General features: G+C 42.0%; 1 protein-coding gene across 9 annotated transcripts in view; it reads left to right on the top strand.

Annotated features, from left to right (window-relative positions):
* The window catches only part of BIRC6 (baculoviral IAP repeat containing 6), a 143,779-nt gene that overhangs the window by 57,475 nt on the left and 65,578 nt on the right, over positions 1 to 20,726 (top strand). For 7 of the 9 annotated variants that reach the window (XM_079969409.1, XM_079969410.1, XM_079969415.1 and 4 more), the window contains 14 exons: positions 856 to 1,025; positions 1,587 to 1,740; positions 2,465 to 2,581; positions 3,300 to 3,454; positions 4,399 to 4,525; positions 5,028 to 5,138; positions 6,979 to 7,112; positions 7,652 to 7,779; positions 8,473 to 9,035; positions 9,721 to 9,896; positions 11,612 to 11,708; positions 12,648 to 12,842; positions 16,744 to 16,944; positions 18,634 to 18,913. In XM_079969409.1, the coding sequence (XP_079825535.1) occupies positions 856 to 1,025; positions 1,587 to 1,740; positions 2,465 to 2,581; positions 3,300 to 3,454; positions 4,399 to 4,525; positions 5,028 to 5,138; positions 6,979 to 7,112; positions 7,652 to 7,779; positions 8,473 to 9,035; positions 9,721 to 9,896; positions 11,612 to 11,708; positions 12,648 to 12,842; positions 16,744 to 16,944; positions 18,634 to 18,913 (2,608 nt within the window). The remainder of the gene's footprint in view (positions 1 to 855; positions 1,026 to 1,586; positions 1,741 to 2,464; positions 2,582 to 3,299; positions 3,455 to 4,398; positions 4,526 to 5,027; positions 5,139 to 6,978; positions 7,113 to 7,651; positions 7,780 to 8,472; positions 9,036 to 9,720; positions 9,897 to 11,611; positions 11,709 to 12,647; positions 12,843 to 16,743; positions 16,945 to 18,633; positions 18,914 to 20,726) is intronic. The other 2 variants (XM_079969412.1, XM_079969411.1) reach the window with 1 other exon arrangement.

Genomic DNA, 20,726 nt, shown 5'->3' with positions numbered 1-20,726 from the left:
TTCATTCGCTCCATAAGACGCACACACATTTCTCCTTACTTTTTAGGAGGGAAAAGGTGTGTCTTATAGAGCGAAAAATACAGTAACAAAGTTATTCATTGTGAGACAGATGTGTTACAGATGCCTGACACTCTGTGTATTAGAATCTTGCTATGTTTTAAATAGCAGGTCCAAAAAAATGCCCTTTTACTAGTCTGGTTCCAGTGTTAGAAATTGAGATATGAAAGCTAGGAGCTAAATAGCACCTTAAACCTAGGTTATGGGCGCAGCAACGGCATGTCTTTTTTTTTATAACGAGAATACAAAGCTAAAAATGAATGAACGGCAGCTAAAATATTATGTTCATTTTTCACATGGTCTAGTCCTTTCCCTGCCCACCCCCTGATATTCTTAAGAGGGTCTCTTCTCCAGTCTTCAGAAAGTAGCTGGAAGTGGGGAGGCACCTTCCACTCTGCTGTTGTAAACTGAAATCTTAAGCACAGTACTGCACCTAGAGCTCAGAAACTGCTCGCACTAATGAAATTCCCTGTCGCAAAATGCGCCTAGAACAATGGGAGTTTCAAACACTGTTTAATACAGTCTTAAATATTTGATAACTTGATCCTGCCCATGGCAGCTGCAGTGGTACACCAGATCTCTAGAGTAAATAACAAGTTCAGAGTTTATGACCCTTGATGAAACAAAGGTTGCGGGGGGCAGGGTTAGTGTACTAGCTATAGTGACAGAGGATGGGTAGAAAACCAGAGCCTGTTAAACCTTATAGAAATCATTCTTGTGAGTTCTGGGCTAGGTAGACTGGTTGACCCTTAAGTTACACAGTCTTTTGCCAGTCTTGTCTGTTATGAACCTTTACAGAGCATGGTGGTATTAAGCTCTTTGAATCACCTAAAGGTACTCCACCTCTGTCATCTTTGGAAAAAGATAAAGACATTGATCTTGAGTTACTACAAGACCTGATGGAAGTCGATATTGATCCTTTAGATATTGACTTAGAGAAAGATCCCCTTGCAGCGAAAGTCTTCAAGGTATGGCATGCATGAGTTTTCAAAAAAGCTTATATCTTTAACACAGTGCAACTTTTTCCAAAGTTATCTCCTTAGTCTTGTATGTGTGATACAGAATGAACTGCCAGAGAAAGAGAAAGTCTCAAGATGCTGGTGAATTTTGAATAAATGCCCATGGTGTTTCCGCCAAAAGGCTGTCTTTCAGAGTTTCATCTACTTTCAGAGATACCTGGAAAATACCTCCTTCAATGCTCAAATGCATTGGGTTATTAATAAAAATTCATCAGCATTTGGAAACATAGTCTCTCATCATGATGTATTTGGATGCTTTCTTCTTCTTCTTCTTCTTCTTCTTCTTCTTCTTCTTCTTCTGTACTGTGGCTTAATTTGAAAACACGTTAGAGGATACTACTGTCATTTGCTTCTCTGCAGTGCCTAGCAAAACATGTTGCTATTCCAATTTATTATAACTTCTAAAATACCATTTATAATCCTACTTCAAAATGTAGCAGTAGAAAAAAGTGGTTTTTTTAACAGAAATAATCTGAATAATAAATTTGTATCTCATTTTATTTTATAAAGCCTATAAGCAGCACTTGGTATGATTACTGGGGAGCTGACTACGGTACATATAATTACAACCCTTACATTGGAGGTGTTGGAATCTCTGTGGCAAAACCACCAGTTACCACAGAGAAGAATGGGTCACAAACTGTGAGTGTATCAGTCTCTCAAGGTAAGCAGTAGCTATAGTCTTACCTTGTGTACTGTTCATTTTGGCTTGTCGGGGGAACTGTTGTTGCTTTTGCTAATGTGACAGTCACATTATGATTATTTAGATATTTGAATTATGCAATGTTCTATGCCAGACAGTTGAGATATAATTAAAGGTTTACAAATGCATGTTCTGATTATTATATTGTAGCTCCTTTCCAAAGAGCTATATTTGGCACATCTGTGACATAGTGAAAACTGTAAGGTCCCCCAGTTTCCAGAAGCCTTGTGGATTATTTAGGAAAGGGGGTGGTTCGGGAAAGTCCAGTACCCTGCTGGACAAATGGAGCTAGACATGTGGTTCTCTGTATTGTGGCTACAGCGTAAAAACCAGGTTGTGCTCAGTAAAAAGCCCCATTCAGTTGGTATCTGTTCCAAAAATTATTGAACTGAATCTTGCTCCCGAAAATAACAGTTGTAGTTTGAGGTCAGACACCTGACTTTGTTGACCTAAGTCTCTGGATTTACTTAAAATCTGCTTTTATTTATCTGCATTATGTGTCCTACTTTTTTCATACACCATAGTTCATACACCAAGCCCCATATCTAGCAACAGAAACAGTCAGTACCATAGGCCTAAGCATTTTATGATGATCTGTTAACATTTGATAAAATGTTTACTGTTTAAATGTGTAATAGGCCACAAATTTGTAATTTAAATGCTGACATTATGCTGCTTTCCAAAGCTTTAGATGCACGCTTAGAGGTTGGACTTGAACAACAAGCAGAACTGATGCTGAAAATGATGTCTACTCTGGAAGCTGATTCCATTCTGCAGGCATTAACCAACACATCTCCTACATGTAAATTTGCACAGTTAAAAATAAACACCTCTGAACATTGCGGTAATCTTTTCTTGCTAACTAACATGCTAAAAGCTTGGTTATCTGGTAGCTAGCTAGAATGCAAAGCACTTTAACTACCCTTACTAGCTGAGGACGCATGCACAACATATCTTTAGGCACCAGGGGAGAAAACTCCTCTATAACCAGACCTGTGCCCTTTAACTATCTGTGATTTTTCAGAAGTGAGTGGGATTAATTATCTGATTAATTTGTTGAGGTTTTTTAGTCATATGGAAATAAGCAGTTGCATACACACCCTCACACCTTAAAGAGGGCAAAGACCAAAATAGCTATTTGCATGAACTGTACTTGTGAAAGCTGCTTCTGCTTGATTTTCTTTGATTCTGCCTTCCATTGCAGCCAATGTGCCACATGCCAGGCCATTTCTGAGAATCATCTGACCTTAGTAGTGGGTCAGGGGGCTGTGGTAGTGAGGCCAGGGTGGGAAAGCCCTATTGTGCAAGTAGCCTTCTGTTTGCACAGCTGTTGTGTAACCCAAAGTATCTTCATGTGCTGTCCTTTTAAAGATCTTATTACTGTATTCAATTTGTATTCTGGGGAATTGTTCTGTATATTGTGAAAGAGTAAATTAATGTCTTTGGTAACAAAAGATAAAGGTGCAGTTTCTCTTTTTCATTTAAAAATAACTTACTTTGGTGTGTGTGTTTTCTTTCAGTAACTCAGTCTCCGAGTGGAACAGATGATTCATTGTTACAGGGGCTGCATGCATCAAATCAGAACAACCAGTTTATTATCCAGCTGTCCTCCATACCAATGTTAAGTGCATGCTTCAACAAACTGTTCTCTATGCTACAAGTCCATCATGTTCAGGTATGTAATTGTTTGTAGAGAGTTTTTCTGTGTTGGCCTATGAGAATGATATAAATGCATTAACGTGTGCAATACCTTTAGTAAGCCAAATTCTTCTCTGTTGGTGTTAGGGCGGTACGTCTGATCACATGTTGGTTTAACTTACACACACACAAAAAATGCCTCAGGTGTATTTCCAGATCCTTATAGCTAGGTGGTCTTGCTCTTTGGTACACCTTTCTATAGCTGTACTGTTCCATCTTAGAGCAAGCAATATAGTGCAGAGCTGGCAGGTTTCCTGTTGGGCGAAGAATTGATCCAGAGTTTAGTTTCCACTGTTGTGCTGTGCTGCTAATTATTACAGGCATAGAAAAATATTTTTTGAACAATAACTGTTGCACTTTGAGGACACAATATTAGAAAAACCTTAGAGAAACTAAGCTTTATCATTTTGGACAGTGTGCTTATGCCTGCAGTGGCAAACTACAAAAGCAATTTGTGTTTCTAAAATACATGTGCTGTGTCTGCAGATGCTGAGGCAATTTCAGATAGGCTCTTTAGCTTAATAGTGCAATGCAGCTTGTTCAACTGGTGTTTGTATAGGTTTGCTTACAACATCGGCAGAGTGAAACTTGCTAATGCTGGATTTTTTATTATTTAAAAAACAATACTAAGTTTCCAGAAACTGAACTGGTTGTTATAGTTACTGTTACATCAATGAGATGGCTCTTCTTTCTTTGCCTTTTGCCAACCATATGCTTGTTGGCTTACTTAAAATCAAAAGGACATGGAATGCAGTAAATACATCCTATAATAGTAGTAGTGTGTTCCAAGAGAACAAAGGAGACAAATTAATGTTGGAATTCTTGAGGTACCCATTTATTGGACATCCCTGACTTCCGAGTTCCATAACCTTTTCCTAAATATATTTGGAAAATGACAACTGATTATCCATTATCCTCTAGCTCGAATCCCTTCTACAGTTATGGCTCACATTAAGCCTGAATTCAGGGTCCACTGGGACTAAAGACAACTGCACTGATGTTTTCTTGTATAATGCCAACCGGACACCTGTCATTCCCTTAAATCAAGGTAAGCAGGATCAGTGTGTGTGTGTTTCTTCATAGTGTAAGATAGAATTTTTACACTATTGGTGTAGTGCTGTACTTGTGAAGGTCTGCAGCAGCTTCCCACCACTTGGGCCCCTCTTGTCTTCTAGGCAAGGTGCCCAAAAAATCATGGCAACATAATATTCGCCTTAATTTATTCTGTAAAGAAATGGCAAAGTTGAGGCTAGGCAGCTCTCTGCTGTGGATGAATTCTGCAGTTAATTTTTGTTCTTGGGTGCTGGTGAAATTTCTTATCTGGCCTTGCTCACATCAGTTTAATCTCCTACCCATGTGCTTATTACTCAAATTGGTTGTTCAGTGCATTCTCCAGCTTGAGACATCCAGATATTTGCCAGCTTTTGCCTTTCTAAAAAGTGATATTTTCATTCTCCTCTCCCCCCATAACTGAAGTTTCCAGTAATTAAAAAAACCCCTTCAACTATCTGTTGTGATATGTTGTGTTTTGAACTGTGTATTTATTACAGCATCAGTAACTAGCTTCCTGACTGTCCTGGCATGGTATCCTAATACCTTACTGAGAACATGGTGCCTTGTACTCCATAGTCTAACCCTCATGACGAACATGCAATTCAACTGTAAGTTCCTCTGGAATGTTGCACTTCTAAAGCCTATGTTAAAATATAATTTTGATTTTTTTTTTATAAATACTAAATCTTTAAATTGGTTTGATTTAGTTTGAATGTAAGTGATAGACATGCCAGCACATCTGTTCTAAGTCACTAAAAACTTAACAAGGAGGCTCTTATCTAGCATTATTAGTCGATTATGAAGCAGTATAAGTAATAACAAATGTAAAATAAAAGCCTTCATGGGGTATCATGGGGTGTTTGAGCTAAATATTTAAATACTTTAGGAACCATATTTCATATTGTGAAAAACTTTGTGTTTTTTTTCCTTGTGAAAAGAAGATACAAGGATCATAACATACATGCTGTTTAAGTGGGTGGAGAGGTGCATTTGCGCAGAGATCTTCACCGAGTTACTCATTTAACTCATTTTCTCTGGGTAGCAGATATCAGCCTCAGAAGCTCATACCAAATTGCAAGCCTGAAAATGGCCGCTTCAAGTTTCGTAATGGAATTTCTAGTTTCCTCCTTAATTGCATTTGTTGTTCCTCCTGGGACCAGCTTGGCTATATGTGGCAACAGAGCTGCAGCTTCATCTTCTTTGCTGATGGACCTTTCTTTGGCTCTGAAAGTTGTAGAGGTTGTCTTGCAGGCAGGATCTGTGCCCAGGAGTGAACAGGGAAGTGATATGGGTCCAGTAGCTTCTTGGCAAGAGTCTTTGACTGCATGTGTGAGAGCCACTGCCTTCACCAGAACAGCCAAAAGTACACAGCCTTAGCAGTCTTCTAAAAGTAGAAGAACGCAATCCATAGTATCACCCCTTGGCATTTAGAAACTGCCAGATAGCAGCTTGGGCTCAAAACTAGGGAAGTCCAAATTAATTTAGGTTAATAGGAAATTTATTAACTAGGGGCTACTGCTTCTGTTTGCTTTGGTTGCCAATCCACTCACCCCTTGCCAATGCTGCCTACCTTTGTACCATGGCCAGCCCCCCCCCCCAGAGCTCCCTTCAGCTCCTACCCCCTCACTGCTTCCTTTAACCCACCCCAATTCTTCCATTGCAGCTTACCAACCAAAACCGCCACCCCATTGTCAATCTCCATCCCCTCACAGTTCGCTCAAAACTACCCCCCTCACAGCCCACCCCCAATCCCAAGATCCCCCACTCACTGCTGCCACTGGTGATGAGGAGGGGAATGAAGATGTGGAAGTATTTCTGCCCTTCACAGCTCTTGCGCCATGGCCGGAAGAAAGTGTGCATTTTTAAATGCACTTTTCCTTCTGTAAGTAAAGGGCAGACAAAGGGGAGACTGGAAGGGCATGGGAAGGCGTGTCTTGGCCACTTGCCTGCCCCTCTTCCTCTGTTGCCTACTCCCTTGCACCCTGTCTCCCGATCCAACCAGCAACAGAGGGAGAGCAGGAAGGTTTGCAAAGCCACACTGCTGATTTACCCACCTGCCTGCCTCTGCTTACCTCCTTCTTGCTCCCACTTCCTCACTTGGCTGCCTGAAGTTCTGTAGTCACCCTACAGCTTGTATCAGTGGCCATGCAAACTGCAGCCCAACAGCATTTTTCCTTACAAAAATAGAGTATAAAAGAGAAACGAAATGAAAATTTATTATGCAGAAGCTCAAAATAAAGGATGAAACAGGAAAGGTTGAAACACTCACAGATTCAGTAACATGAGCTAGAACAAACTCTTAACAGTTTTTGGGCAAACATTTCCACAGAAACCTTAACTAAACCTTGGTCTGGTGCCATAAGATGATACAGAGCACGGCCTTTTCTGTACTGGATGAAACAGTATAGCTATTTGGGAATTTTACTTTTTAAAAACTTTGTCTTACAGCTGGTCCCAGCAGTGCCATTGCATCTCAGGAAAGTACTGCCCAACTGTTGGTGTCAGATTCCAACCTCATTCATGTTTTAGTGAAGTTTCTTTCGGGAACCAACCCTCATGGAACAAATCAACATAGTCCACAGGTATTATTTTTATTTGCTGTAAACAAATATTGGAGGCATTCAGCTCACCTAAGGATGGTGAAAAGCTTGTGTGTGAAATAACACTGATTCCTGTCAGCATTCTCTACTTGTCTGTTTCTTACTCATAATGACTGTGTACCAGCTTTGCCAATGGTATAAAACTATTTACTGCCTTCCACCATGTACATGTGAATCTTAAGAAGGAGTTAGCATGTGCAGGGTTCCAGCTCTCAAGGACTGCCTATGGACATTTGGCAGATCCCCCCCCCCCCCCACTTCAGGCCTTTCCTCCAAGACACAGTGGGAAGGGATTTCTCATATGCTCCACTATCTCATCACATGTTATTAGTCATGTGGAGCATAGAGTGCATGTTCCACTGAAAGTGTGGGATAGCATTGTCACCAGCCTCATTTCTGATTGAGCTTGTAAGACTCTTTATCCAGCCATCTATAATGGCAAGGGCTTGGGAACTGTTTCAGAAAATGCCATTCTTCAGAACATAATCAAAATACCTTTTTAAATCTTTCCCTACCCCTAGGTTGGTCCAACAGCTACTCAAGCTATGCAAGAATTTCTTACTCGTTTACAAGTGCACCTTTCTTCAACATGCCCTCAGATGTTCAGTGAATTTTTATTAAAATTAATACATATTCTTTCAACGGAGAGGTAAACTTTTGATTATTATAAATACTTTTATTTAAGGCTTAAAGTTGGGTTGAAATTAAAGGTGTGAAGGTCTGGGGGTGGGGAATTGGATTCCCCACCCCCACCCCATTGTCCCAATTTTTCCTGGGGCCCCCACCCATTTTTTCCAGGTTTTTTCCGTGCCTTCACATCTCTAGTTGAAATCTAAATTTATAAAAAGAAACAAGATAACTTTTTACTGTCTAGTTTTCAGCATTTCACAGAATTGTAGACTTGGAAGGGACTATGCTCTTCCTTTTTACTTCTTATTACAATAATATCACACCTTGTCTCCAATGAGGTCTACCTTTTGAGGTAGGTTAGGTTGAAAGATGGTGACACGGCTTCAAGATTACCCAGGAAGCTTCATGCCTAGTTAGGAATTGGACCCTGGTCTCCCACTCTCAACCACTGTTACTGGCCCTAGAAGGAGAGAGCAGAATGAACTGCATGTGATCAGGAGTTGCACTTACTATTTTTATCTATGTAAAAATGTATACCCTACCTTCTAATCTCTAGAAAGATTCTGAAGTAATAAAACAATACAACCATAGAAATTGGAAAAGCAAAAGGGAAGAGCGGGCAACCATTTGTTACATGCACAATTTCAATGTGTGTAAATTGTTGGTTTTCATGAGCGAAAATAATCCTAATTTGAATTTCCTTCCCTTCTAGGGGTGCTTTCCAGGCTGGCCAGGGGCCTCTGGATGCACAAGTGAAGCTTCTGGAATTTACCCTTGAGCAGAATTTTGAAGTTGTCTCAGTGAGCACCATTTCTGCTGTTATTGAATCCATCACATTTCTTGTGCACCATTACATTACGTGTGCTGACAAAGTTATGTCTCGCAGTGGGTCCGACAGTTCAGTGGGTGCTAGAGCATGTTTTGGAGGGCTTTTTGCTAATATCATCCGGCCAGGGGATGCCAAAGCAGTCTGTGGAGAGATGACGAGGGATCAGCTCATGTTCGATTTGCTCAAGCTGGTCAACATCCTAGTGCAGCTGCCACTTTCAAGCAACAGAGAATATAGCGCTCGGGCTCAAATGGCCAGCAGCACTACGGACAGCGTTTCCGATGAAGAAAAGGTTTCAGGTGGAAAAGATAGCAATGGAAACAGTGGCAGTACTCAAGGCTCAACAGCATATGTGGCTGACCTAGTCTTAGCTAACCAGCAGATTATGAGCCAGATTCTTTCTGCTCTGGGCCAGTGTAACAGCAGTGCTATGGCAATGATAATTGGTAGGTATTTTAATAGTGAATGTACTTATTTTTATATCTGGCTTGTTTGCTAAAAAGCTTAAAGCAGTTGTCTACACTCAGTTCTTAGACAGTTTCCCATGCTAGCATATTATAGGGCCAGATCCTGCTTGTATTTGTAGAGCCTAGTGGCTCTGGGTTTTTAATTTAAAGGCTTTAATTTGATTTGTTTGATTTAATTTGCAATATTTTAACACGCACAGAGTGGCCTATATTAAAATTATTGTATCCTAAATCCGTATCTGGTACATGAGCACTCACATGAGTACTTGGGCCCTTAAATCCCAGTGTTAAACTCACCTCATCAATTTCTCAGTGCATCATCCTTCTGTCAGTCGCTTAATTTTTCAGAATTAAAATTAGTCTCCTAATTTGGGGGGGGGGGTGTAAACCCTAAATATATCTCCAGATAAGGCCAAATAACTCCTTTCTTGCTTTCAAAAACACCCAAAGTCTGAACAGAATTACATGATTTGTTAATATTATGCTGTCAGAGGGTTATTTATATGATATGCACTTCTTGGGCAATAGATTTTACAGTATATATTCTATTTGCAATAGTTAAAAGGGCACCCAAGATTAAGTGGGGGCAAAGCTTATCTTCAGTGTTTAGCAAGGGTTGTTTTATTACCCTCAAGCTGATAGGAATATATTTAATTGCTCCTAGGTGCAAGTGGTTTACATCTTACAAAACACGAGAATTTTCACGGTGGATTGGATGCCATTTCGGTTGGAGATGGATTGTTTACCATACTAACAACACTCAGTAAAAAAGCCACTACGGTGCAGGTGATGCTTCAGCCAATTCTTACCTACATGGCCTGTGGGTATATGGGGAGACAAGTAAGTGTTTCAAATATTACTTTGCAATTGTGTTGAATGGGCCTGATCCTGTCCCTGCCTAAGGCATTTGGAAACTCTATAGACAACTGTACAATAGCATATTCAACTTAGAGTGTCATTGCACATGCTCTGAGTGTCAAAAGTTCCAGGTTCAATCCCCAACACTTGCTTCCAGTCATTGTAGACAATACTGAGTTAGATGGCCTGAGTTTCTTTTGCATTTCCTATGCAAGGTTGTTGACAACTGAATCCAGGCTCCTGAGCATGGTGCTTGTGGAGCCCTTCCCTCCTGTGGCATACAGTGCGTGTTCTTGTGCAGCAGGCTGTGTTGCCAACTAATAATTCTCCTTCCATGTCCTGAAGAGCACCAGATTGAGGCCGATTTAGATGGAGACAAATGTGTCTTCTTCATAACTTTTGTGTGGACTCAGGATGCTTCTACCAGAACAGCTTTGAACATGCTGCAGAATGTAGTTTCCAATGGCTACAAAGTGAGCAAATGCAATCCTTGGATGTGTGAGTAGTAGTTCTAGTAGAGATAGGGAAGCACTGATAATTCTTTAAGCAAGCTCTGGTGAAATGGGATATTATATATTTTTTTGTTTTCCTCTCCATGTTCATTGACTTAATTCTTTTACATTGTGCTGCATAAAGCCATTTCAAGCTCTGTGGAGGGAATTCCCTATCTAATCTTAATGCACCAGAGGAAGCAGAAGAAGACCTACAACTAATAGCAGTTTATTAGTAGTGTGGTGCTGCACTGTAAAAAGTGTTTTTGGATGACTCGCTGGCTCTCTACTGCTCATGTGCATGACTGAGCATCATATTGAGAGTGCCAAGGAATTTTCTCCAAAACCTGAAACAGATTGATTGGTCTATGACCATTTTAGGCTTTTTGCCTTCTGTGCAACATGTGGCAGGACTAGATCTACCTGAATAATCTAAAGCCATTTTGCAAGTACCTTTTATCTGCTTGTGATGCACTGGAGTCCATATTACGTAATTTGATCTGTTGGGGATATGGGTTGATGGATAGCTATTCTTCTGCTTTTAATGGCCTGTTTACAGCTGGGTTTTTCTTGCGTTAGCTCATGCCAGTTTTAGTAGTATTTGGTTCTGTTTTAACATTGTTTTTAAATTTCCTTATGATTTCTTTAAAAAAATAATATTTATTTGCTGCACATCTGACTGGGTTCCCCCAGAAGTGGCGTAATCAATAAAAGTAAAACTATCTAAATATTTGGATGCCCGATTAGCTTGGCTAATCTGTCAGCTGATAGTGATTTTTTGAATCTCTATTAATCTTTGTGATTAAAAATGGAGAACTCCCTAAATCCTGGATCAACATGCAAGTATTAATTAGTTTTTGGATTTTATTAAATAATTTTATTTCATTAGTAGATTTTTTACATGCTTTTTTAAGGTCAATACAGGTATTATTAGATTTCTTTGTTTCACTGCTGCTGCAGTGCTAGTCAACTAATTGGTCGTAATTTTCTCATCTCATTAGTATATTGATCAGACATTACAATTGAATGTTCCATCATCTATTGCTTAATGTTTGGTTTGAAAAAAGTGGGCATGCATTGTTCCCTTTTAGTATGAAGAAATAAACTATAAAAGTCTGATCATTTGGAAGCAATTTCTGTCCAAAAAAATCAAAATAGTTTAATCATGTTTATTTAAAACTATATGATTTTTTGCATTTCCACCAGGGTTCTCTTGCCACTTGCCAGTTGTCTGAGCCACTACTGTGGTTCATCTTAAGAGTGCTGGATACCAGCGAGGCACTGAAAGCATTTCATGATATGGGTGAGTCTTTTCCCTGGGAAAATCTGTCTAGAAGAATACTAAGGTTGGGATAAAAACAGCCTAGTGTGTGAGAATCTTCACTCTCTCTCCCCTCCCTCTCTCAGTCTGTGGAACTCTACAGAGTAACATATGGTGCTGAAGAGGTTCCCTGGCCATCAGGAGATACTTTTGGGGGTGCAGTTCAAGAGACTGCTGTGGCACCTGTGTTGGTCCCAGTATACGTACATGGTTCTATGCATGGCTGTTTGGAATCTGACTTACATCTGATTTTACACTTTACATATCAATACAAATTACATACATGGAATCTGATTTTACATATCAATATTGGCCTACAACTATGTGTAAACCACTGAGCCTCTTGGGCTTGCTGATCAGAAGGTCGGCGGTTCACATCCCTGCGACGGAGTGAGCTCCTGTTGCTCTTTCCCAGCTGCTGCCAACCTTGCAGTTCGAAAGCATGCCAGTGCAGGTAGATAAATAGGTACCGCTGCAGTGGGAAGGTAAACGGTGTTTCCATGCACTCTGGCATTCATCACAGTCCTCCGTGCTCCAGTAACGGTTTAGTCATGCTGGCACATGACCTGGAAAGCTGTCTGTGGACAAATGCCGGCTCCCTTGGCCTGAAAGCAAGATGAGCGCCGCAACCCCAGAGTCGCCTTTGACTGGACTTAACTGTCCAGAGGTCCTTTACTTTTACTTTACTTCACTTTGTGTGTGCACCACAATTTCTTAATTTCTAGGTTCTCAGTGAAACAATAGTATGGGTAATTGCAATTGGAATTGTGTTTGAACTCCATCAATAACAACCAGTTAGAGGACCAAATTTGCAGTGTTGTGTCTTGCTTGTTTAAAAAGAGGGACTTGGGTTTTTGTTGTTGTTGTTGTTTGCTTCATGTCAATTGCTGTAACATTCATTAACTTTCTGTTTCATTATAGGAGGAGTTCAGCTTATTTGCAATAACATGGTGACAAGTACCAGAGCCATAGTAAACACAGCAAGAAGCATGGTTTCAACTATTATGAAATTTCTAGACTCAGGCCCTAGCAAGGCAACAGATAGTAGTTTGAAAGCAAGAGTTCTAGCTTCTGAACCTGATAACGCAGAAGGAATCCACAACTTTGCACCATTGGGTATGTTATGTGCCGTTTTAAGACTGCCATGTTGAAGCCCCCTGAGTTTTTCAGTGACATTGCAGATGCTATAGTAATAACAGCCTCCTCTGTTTCTGATTCAAGTGTTCATGTGCTCCTTCAAATGTAGCCAAAATAGCACCATCCCCACACAAGGGGCAGGTATCAACAGATAACAGTACAAAAAAACTTCAGACTGAAAAAAAGCTGGGTCAGGGAAGAACCCAAACAATCCATTGGGATTGTGGGATGTTAGTTAACTAAGAGGGGGGAAAGCTACAATCCAGGCAGTAGGGAGAAAGCCCCTTTCCAGCGATTGGCTGGAAAAGGCAGGTAAAGGCAGGGACATATAGATATAAAAGCATATTATTATTATTATTATTATTATTATTATTATTATTATATGTGGCTCAGAGCGGCTTACAAGCAATAATAAAAACAAGATGAATGATTACAACTTAAAAACAAAAATAAAATACAACATTAAAATAATGGAACATTAAAATATTAAAATGTAGCCTCCTCGCAGGAGGAGAAGGAAAAGAAAAAAGAAAGAGAGGGAGGGAGGGAATCAAATTGTCTCCAAGCCAAAGGCCAGGCGGAACAACTCTGTCTTACAGGCCCTGCAGAAAGAAATCAGATGCTGTAGGGCCCTGGTCTCAAGAGGCAGAGTGTTCCACCAGGCCGGAGCCAGAGTTGAAAAGGCCCTGGCTCTGGTTGAAGCCAATCTAACTTCCTTAGGGCCTGGGACCACTAGGGTGTTGTTATTTATGGACCTTGAGGCTCTCCATGGGGCATACCAGGGGAGGTGGTCTCGTAGGTATGAGGGTCCTAGGCTGTGAAGGGCTTTAAAGGTCAAAAGCAGCACCTTAAATCTGACCCTGTACTCCACCGGGAGCCAGTGCAGCTTGAAAAGCACTGGGTGAATATGCTCCCATGGCAGAGACCCCGTGAGGAGCCTCGCTGCAGCATTCTGTACCCGCTGGAGTTTTTGGGACAGCTTCAAGGGCAACCCCGCGTAGAGCAAATTACAGTAGTCAAGCCTGGAGATGACCGTCGCATGGATCACTGTGGCCAGGGCGAGGCGGGAAAGGTAAGGGACCAACTGCTTGATGCGGCGAAGGTGGAAAAATGTCGCCTTGGCTGTTGCTGTAACTTGTGCCTCCATGGAAAGGGAGGCATCAAGGATTACACCCAAACTCTTAACGGAAGGCAATGGCACTAATTGGGCCCCTGCAAGAGAAGGGAGTTGGTCCCTCATCCCCATGCCATCCTGACCTAGCCATAGGACCTCCGTCTTTGAAGGATTTAGTTTCAATCGCCTCCCACGAAACCATCCAGCTACAGCTTCCAAGCATCTGGTCAGTGTGTTCAGGGTCGAGTCGGTGAGGCCATCCATCAGCAGATAGAGCTGAGTGTCATCAGCATATTGGTTACAGCCCAGCCCAAAGCTCCGGATAATCTGGGCAAGGGGGCGCATAAAGATGTTAAAAAGCATCGGGGAGAGAATTGTGCCTTGCGGCACTCCACACACCAAGGAGTGGCGCGATGACATTTCCCTCCCTAGTGCCACCCTCTGTCCCCGACCAGAGATAAAAGAGCACAACCAGTTACGGGCTATGCCCTGTATCCCCACGTCTGCGAGGCGGTGGTCCAGAAGATCATGATCGACCATGTCAAAGGCTGCTGACAAATCTAAAAGGATCAGCAGTCCTGACCCGCCTCGATCCAGTTGTCTACGGAGATCATCTGTTAGGGCAACCAGAGCCGTCTCCGTCCCAAAACCAGGACGGAAACCGGACTGAAATGGATCTAATGCCGATGTTTCCTCCAGAAACCTACCAAGCTGTTCAGCAACCGCTCTCTCAATTACCTTACCCAGGTATGGAAGATTTGAAACTGGGCGGTAATTGGATAGGTCTAAGGGATCTGATGAAGTTTTCTTTAAGAGTCGACACACCACTGCTTCCTTCAGTTCCCCTGGGAATGTCCCTGTGTCAAGGGACAAATTGATAATTTCAACCAGGGGGGCCCGCGCAACATCTGGACACTCCCTAATCAGCCAAGACTGGCACGGATCAAGGAGGCAGGTGGTGGGCCTACCAACTTGGAGGAATCTATCCACATCAGCAGGGAGTATCCAATCGAAATGGTCCAACACTGGACCTGAAGTCAGTCGAGGGGCCTCCAGTTCAGTCACTGTATCTAAATGGGCAGGGAGGTCACGGCGGAGCAACAGGACTTTCTCCGCAAAAAAGCTCGCGAATGCCTCACAGCTGTGGGTCGAATTTGTGCTTAAATTTGGTTGTCCTCCTAAGGACATTATTGACCTAATTATTCTAAAAAGTTGTGCCGGGCGAGAGCTAGCGGATGCAATGGAAGCTGCAAAGTAAGATTTCTTAGCAGCTTTCATAGCCATCTCATAGGCTTTCATAAGCGTCCTATAAGATGTTCTGGAGGCTCCGTCACGAGTCCGTCACCATACTCGCTCTAGCCGTCTGAGATCCCGCTTCATTTTCCGGAGCTCCTCAGTAAACCAAGGGGCCCGGTTTCGACAGGGTTGCAGAGGGCGCTTATGCGCGATCTCATCAATGGCTGCCAAGAGCCGGTTATTCCAGTCCTCAACAAGGTCATCTAATGAGTCGCCAGGAGGAGCAGGGTTCCGCAAGGCTTGTCGGAATCTATCAGGATCCATCAGTTTTCGCGGACGAGCCCAAATAGGTTCGCCACCTGAGCCGGGGGAGGAGTGAGAAGTCAATCTTGGCTTTCAGAGCGTAGTAATCAGACCATGGCACTTCCACAGTGGGGAGCATGATCACATCTATGCCAGCCCCAAAGATCAGATCCAGCGTGTGGCCTGCTTGATGAGTGGGGCCCAAATATAGAGAATCATCTCGTTTTTTCTGGATAAGTCATTTCTTAGTTTACAGTGAAGCTATATATAAATGTCCCTGTGGGTGCAGAAGTGAGAGCTCTCCTGAGAACTCTGTGGAGAAATCTTAAGATTTTATTGTTGCTGGAATCAGGCACAACAGGGTCCACCCATCCTAGAATAAGAAGAAAAATCCCAAAGCATATCATAGAATATGAGTTGGAAAATACCCCAACGGTCATCTAGACAACTCCATGCAATGCAGGAATCTCAATTACAGCATCCCTGATAGATGGTCTTCCAGCCTCTGCTTAAAAACCTCTGAGAAAGGAGAGATGAATGAGCACATCCAGTGGAAAACCTGTTCAGGGAATGAGGTGGAGAGGAGAGGGACAGTAGGAAATGGGGCTGCTGGAGGCTTGCTCAGTGGCTATGGAATGCTGGCTGACGGTTGGGGAGAGAAAACCAAGGGGAAGATAACTGAAATGTTATGGGCTGATCACTCCACATTGCTGCATTTTGTTTTAAGTATTTTACTAGTAAATACGATATGCATATGCTTAATCGGGTGTAGAAGGTGGTATATTCTGAATCCCCAGCTGATTCAAATAGTAAAAAAAAAAAATCCTATATAATAGTGACTGAAATTAAAATTACTTATAAAAATATTATGTATAAGACCATTCATGAGAGTGCAGGCTTTCCTTGTTTCTTGTATCGTCTGCTTTTGGTTTGAAATAGTATAAGATTTTGGTCTGCTTTTTCCTTGGGGGGGGGTGTTTCTGTAGCTTGTGTAGGAGAAATTCCCAGTTCTTTATAACTCTGTCTTGTGAGTACCATCCCCGGACTAGATTTGGGTTACTTTGTCCCGTCCGTATATTTGAGGGCTTTGTTTGAAGGAAATTCGGAGCGTTGTAGTTAGCCTCAAATAGTTTTAGATAACCTCAGTACGCAAGCTTGACACTTGTATGTTTCTGTCATCTCTCATTTTGAAATCATTCACACATTCGTGCCATTCGTTTGTTAAAGGTTCAATCACATCAAGCAGTCCTACAGCCCAGCCTGCCGAAGTGTTGCTACAAGCGACTCCACCCCACAGGAGAGCTCGGTCTGCTGCCTGGTCTTACATCTTTTTGCCTGAGGAAGCTTGGTGTGACCTTACAATTCATCTTCCAGCTGCAGTGTTGTTAAAAGAAATACACATTCAGCCTCATCTTGCATCTCTTGCAAGTAAGTATGTTTTGAGAACACAATTTATCTTGTAGGATAAAGGAGGTGTTTTTAATTAAATATTTAATTATCAATTATTTCAGTAAATAAGAATGCTGTCCACAAAGGCAATAGTCACATGAGTCATTTGTGTTGGCCGTATAACTACAGTTTGTGTTTTATGGAATCTTGAATCCAATATAGAATTCCTTGTTTTTGAAGCTGTTTGTCTAGATTTGAGAAAAGGCTAGTTGGCAAATATATCTGATACAATCACTTTGCTCTCTCTGTCCAATACTGTAACATATTGCTTTTTATAATTTTTAATATCAGTCTGCATCTCAGTCTCCCTTTCCTTTCCCTCCACTAACCAGTTATTCAGCATATCACACAGGCCTTAACTTTGTTGGTACAAAGCTTCATGCTAAGCGGGTACAATGTGCATAAGACCTCAATGAATGAATGCAGCAGTTGCAAAGAAAATGGCAAGTCGCATGTTGTACCAACTAGATGATCTTTTCGATACACTAGTTACCTTTGCAGTTTGGCTAAGACCTGTGCTGTAGTTTACTATAGAATGCTTGTACCTTGTAGAAATGTATTATTTAATGGGTGACTTGCTACCATTTGTTAAGCAGGATTGTTAAATGACATAAGAAAAGCCTTCCTGCATCAGACCAAAGGCCTGTCTCACCCAGCATCCTGCCTCCCACAGTGGGCAGCCAGGTGCCCATGTAACGCCTACAAGCAGGACTTGTTGCTTGGCACGGGCATTCAGAGACATAGTTCCTCTGAACCTGGAAGTAGCATATAGCAAACAAGACACTTAACCCTTGATGCACAAATCTATGGACTGCGGATAAGGCTATTTCCCATTAAAAGCCATATAAATGGATAAATTGCAGTGAACTCCATAGATGTGCCATGAGAAGAAGTACTTCCTTCCATATGTTCTGACTATCCCACCAATCAGCTTTACTAGATAACATTGGATCATAGTCCTTTTTGTCTTCTTAGTCTTGGTGGTAGCTTTCCTGATCTGCAGTATACATTCTAGCTGAGCATCTGTTGACTGTAGTTTTGAATAATCCTCATGCTTTCTGGAGAGATTTGTCTTATTTATTTATTTATTTGACTTCTTGGTTTTTCCTTTCATCATTTTCACTAGCCCACTTCTTTTTCGTACTTCTTTTCTTTTGACGTTGGACTCCCTTGACAATTGCTCACTTAACCATTTGTTGAATTTGATAGCACTGTCATCCCTGTTTCCAATCAGTTCAACACTAATGTTCACTTATGCTTGTGGAGATGATCTTAAAATCAGTATTCTTGCTCCACCTAGTGGTAACAGGCAAAAATTACAGCCTAGTACCACTGGGTGGAGCAAGAATGCCCATTTTATTTTTATTTTTATTTAATAAAGAATGCCCATTTTAAAAAAATCTCCTACATGCATTAAGAAATCTCTTTTACAGGTAAGAATCAAATGGTCTCTTTTGCACTAGGTCCTGGATGCCACTTCTTATTAAGTCCAGAGTTGCCTCTCTTTTGGTTATTTGACCAACTATTTAGGTAGTGCTAGTGTGTGCAGCATACATTGTTTTACGTGTTGAATAATTTTACTTAACATTTAAAAGTAATGAACTTGATGCCTTCAAATTTATAACACAAATCTAAGTAACTGTATGGTTTGCCTGCCTGTCTCTACAGCATGTCCTTCGTCAGTATCTGTTGAAATTAGTGCAGATGGGGTGAACATGTTACCTTTGTCTACGCCTGTTATCACAAGTGGTCTTACGTACATAAAAATACAGCTTGTAAAAGCTGAAGTTGCCTCCGCCGTTTGTCTTCGCCTTCACCGCCCACGAGATGCTAGTACGTTGGGACTATCTCAGATTAAATTACTTGGGCTCACTGCCTTTGGTAACACTTCATCTGCAACCGTCAACAATCCATTCCTTCCTTCTGAAGACCAGGTATCCAAAACAAGGTATGTATAATAACAACAACTTGTTTGTACCCTGCCCATCTTCCAGCATATATAAAAACATAATCAAACATTAAACCTTTAAAAAGCTTCCCTATACAGGGCTGCCTTCAGATGTTTCCTAAATGTTATATAATTACTCATCTCTTTAACATCTGATGGGAGGGCATTCCACAGGGTAGGTGCCACTACCGAGAAGGCCCTCTGTATGGTCAGTATCCTTGCGTTTCCTCCGTTATGCGCCAGGTTATGAGATGTCAGCAAAGTTGTAGGCCAGAAACACATAGAAGCTACTTTCCGCTGCTTTGCAACTCCATAGATATCACTTGTGTTTTTCTTCGTTGCATTAAAACACCAACCTCTGCAAAATAATTTATGTAATATCTGTGCATATATATGTTTAAAATCAATTTCCTATTCAAAAAAGCAAAGCCTCTGCCTAGCACAGTCCTAAGAGGGAAACTGCATATGCATGGGAAATGCAGCAGGAAGCCCCAAGACAGTAGTAGGGAATACAAGGCCTCAACTTTTATTCTGTGATGCGGTTTGTCCCCAACCACACCCACCTGTCCATTACCTGACATTGTGTGACCATTGGGCCAAACCCAAAAGGAAGGATTGGGAGTACACTCTAGGGAGCACACTCTAAAATGCTTGAATTAAGTATTAAGAGTATTGAATTAAGAGAGCCAGTGTGGTGTAGTGGTTAAGAGCGGTAGATTCGTAATCTGGGGAACCGGGTTTGCGTCTCCGCTCCTCCACATGCAGCTGCTGGGTGGCCTTGGGCTAGTCACACTTCTCTGAAGTCTCTCAGCCCCACTCACCTCACAGAGTGTTTGTTGTGGGGGAGGAAGGGAAAGGAGAATGTTAGCCGCTTTGAGACTCATTAGGGTAGTGATAAAACGGGATATCAAATCCAAACTCCTCCTCCTCCTCCTCCTTCAGTAGGTTTTAAAAAACAAACAACAACAAAAGCAAAAATTGAACCCGGGGAGACTTAATCCCAAAGTGAAATAAAAAGGATCAGACTATAAAGTTGTCACAATCCTATCAGGGTACATTTATGTGGATGTCAACACCGTCCCAAGAAGCTTTACTAATTGAATAACTTGCTCAGGGTATACAACCTCAGTAATGGAAATCCTGTTCATGCTTTTAACCTGCAGGGGTGGAATGAATTGCTTTGGCTTCTTTGTCACCCTTTCCCCCCAACACGACTGCAAGTCTAGTGACTTCTGGTGGTTGGGTAAAGGAAGAACAAATCAGCTGGATTTTACATTATAGGCGCATGCTCACACACACACACACACACACACACGAGTATGTGAGAGAAGAGAGGAAGGAAATGAAAGTTTATATATGCACAAAAGAAAGAAAAAGCCCCTCCCCCTTTTGGGCATCTTTGGGGGGGCAGAGGGAGGTAGGACACAGGCCTGTAGACAAATCCCAGCTGTGCTGTGGCATTGGGAAAGAAGGAGAAAAGGAAACTGCCATGGGGTTGGGGCAAAGAGCAGATCCCACAGGACTTTTTCAGCTGAACTTGGACGTATCCCCTTCATTGCCTAAGTGAAGTGAGAACAGCTGCCACCCTTCCATCCTCAAGAAGGATGGAGAGGCCCCCCACCTTAAGTGCCCTGAGCCCGCCAGGTGGCTTCATTACCCCAGCACATCTGTTGAAGTGGCTCCATTACCATGCTGCCAGTGCAGCAGCAGGACCTCTTTGCCCACCCAGTGCATTACATTGGGGCACTGGAGCAGGGAGGGTGGCCAATGGGCCCATTGGCCCCTCAGAGCATCTGGGCCACAGGCCACTGCC

This window comes from Podarcis cretensis, assembly GCF_951804945.1.
Source record: "Podarcis cretensis genome assembly, chromosome: 3".
NCBI classification, from domain to species: domain Eukaryota; kingdom Metazoa; phylum Chordata; class Lepidosauria; order Squamata; family Lacertidae; genus Podarcis; species Podarcis cretensis.
This window is presented reverse-complemented; position numbering and strand designations above follow the sequence as displayed.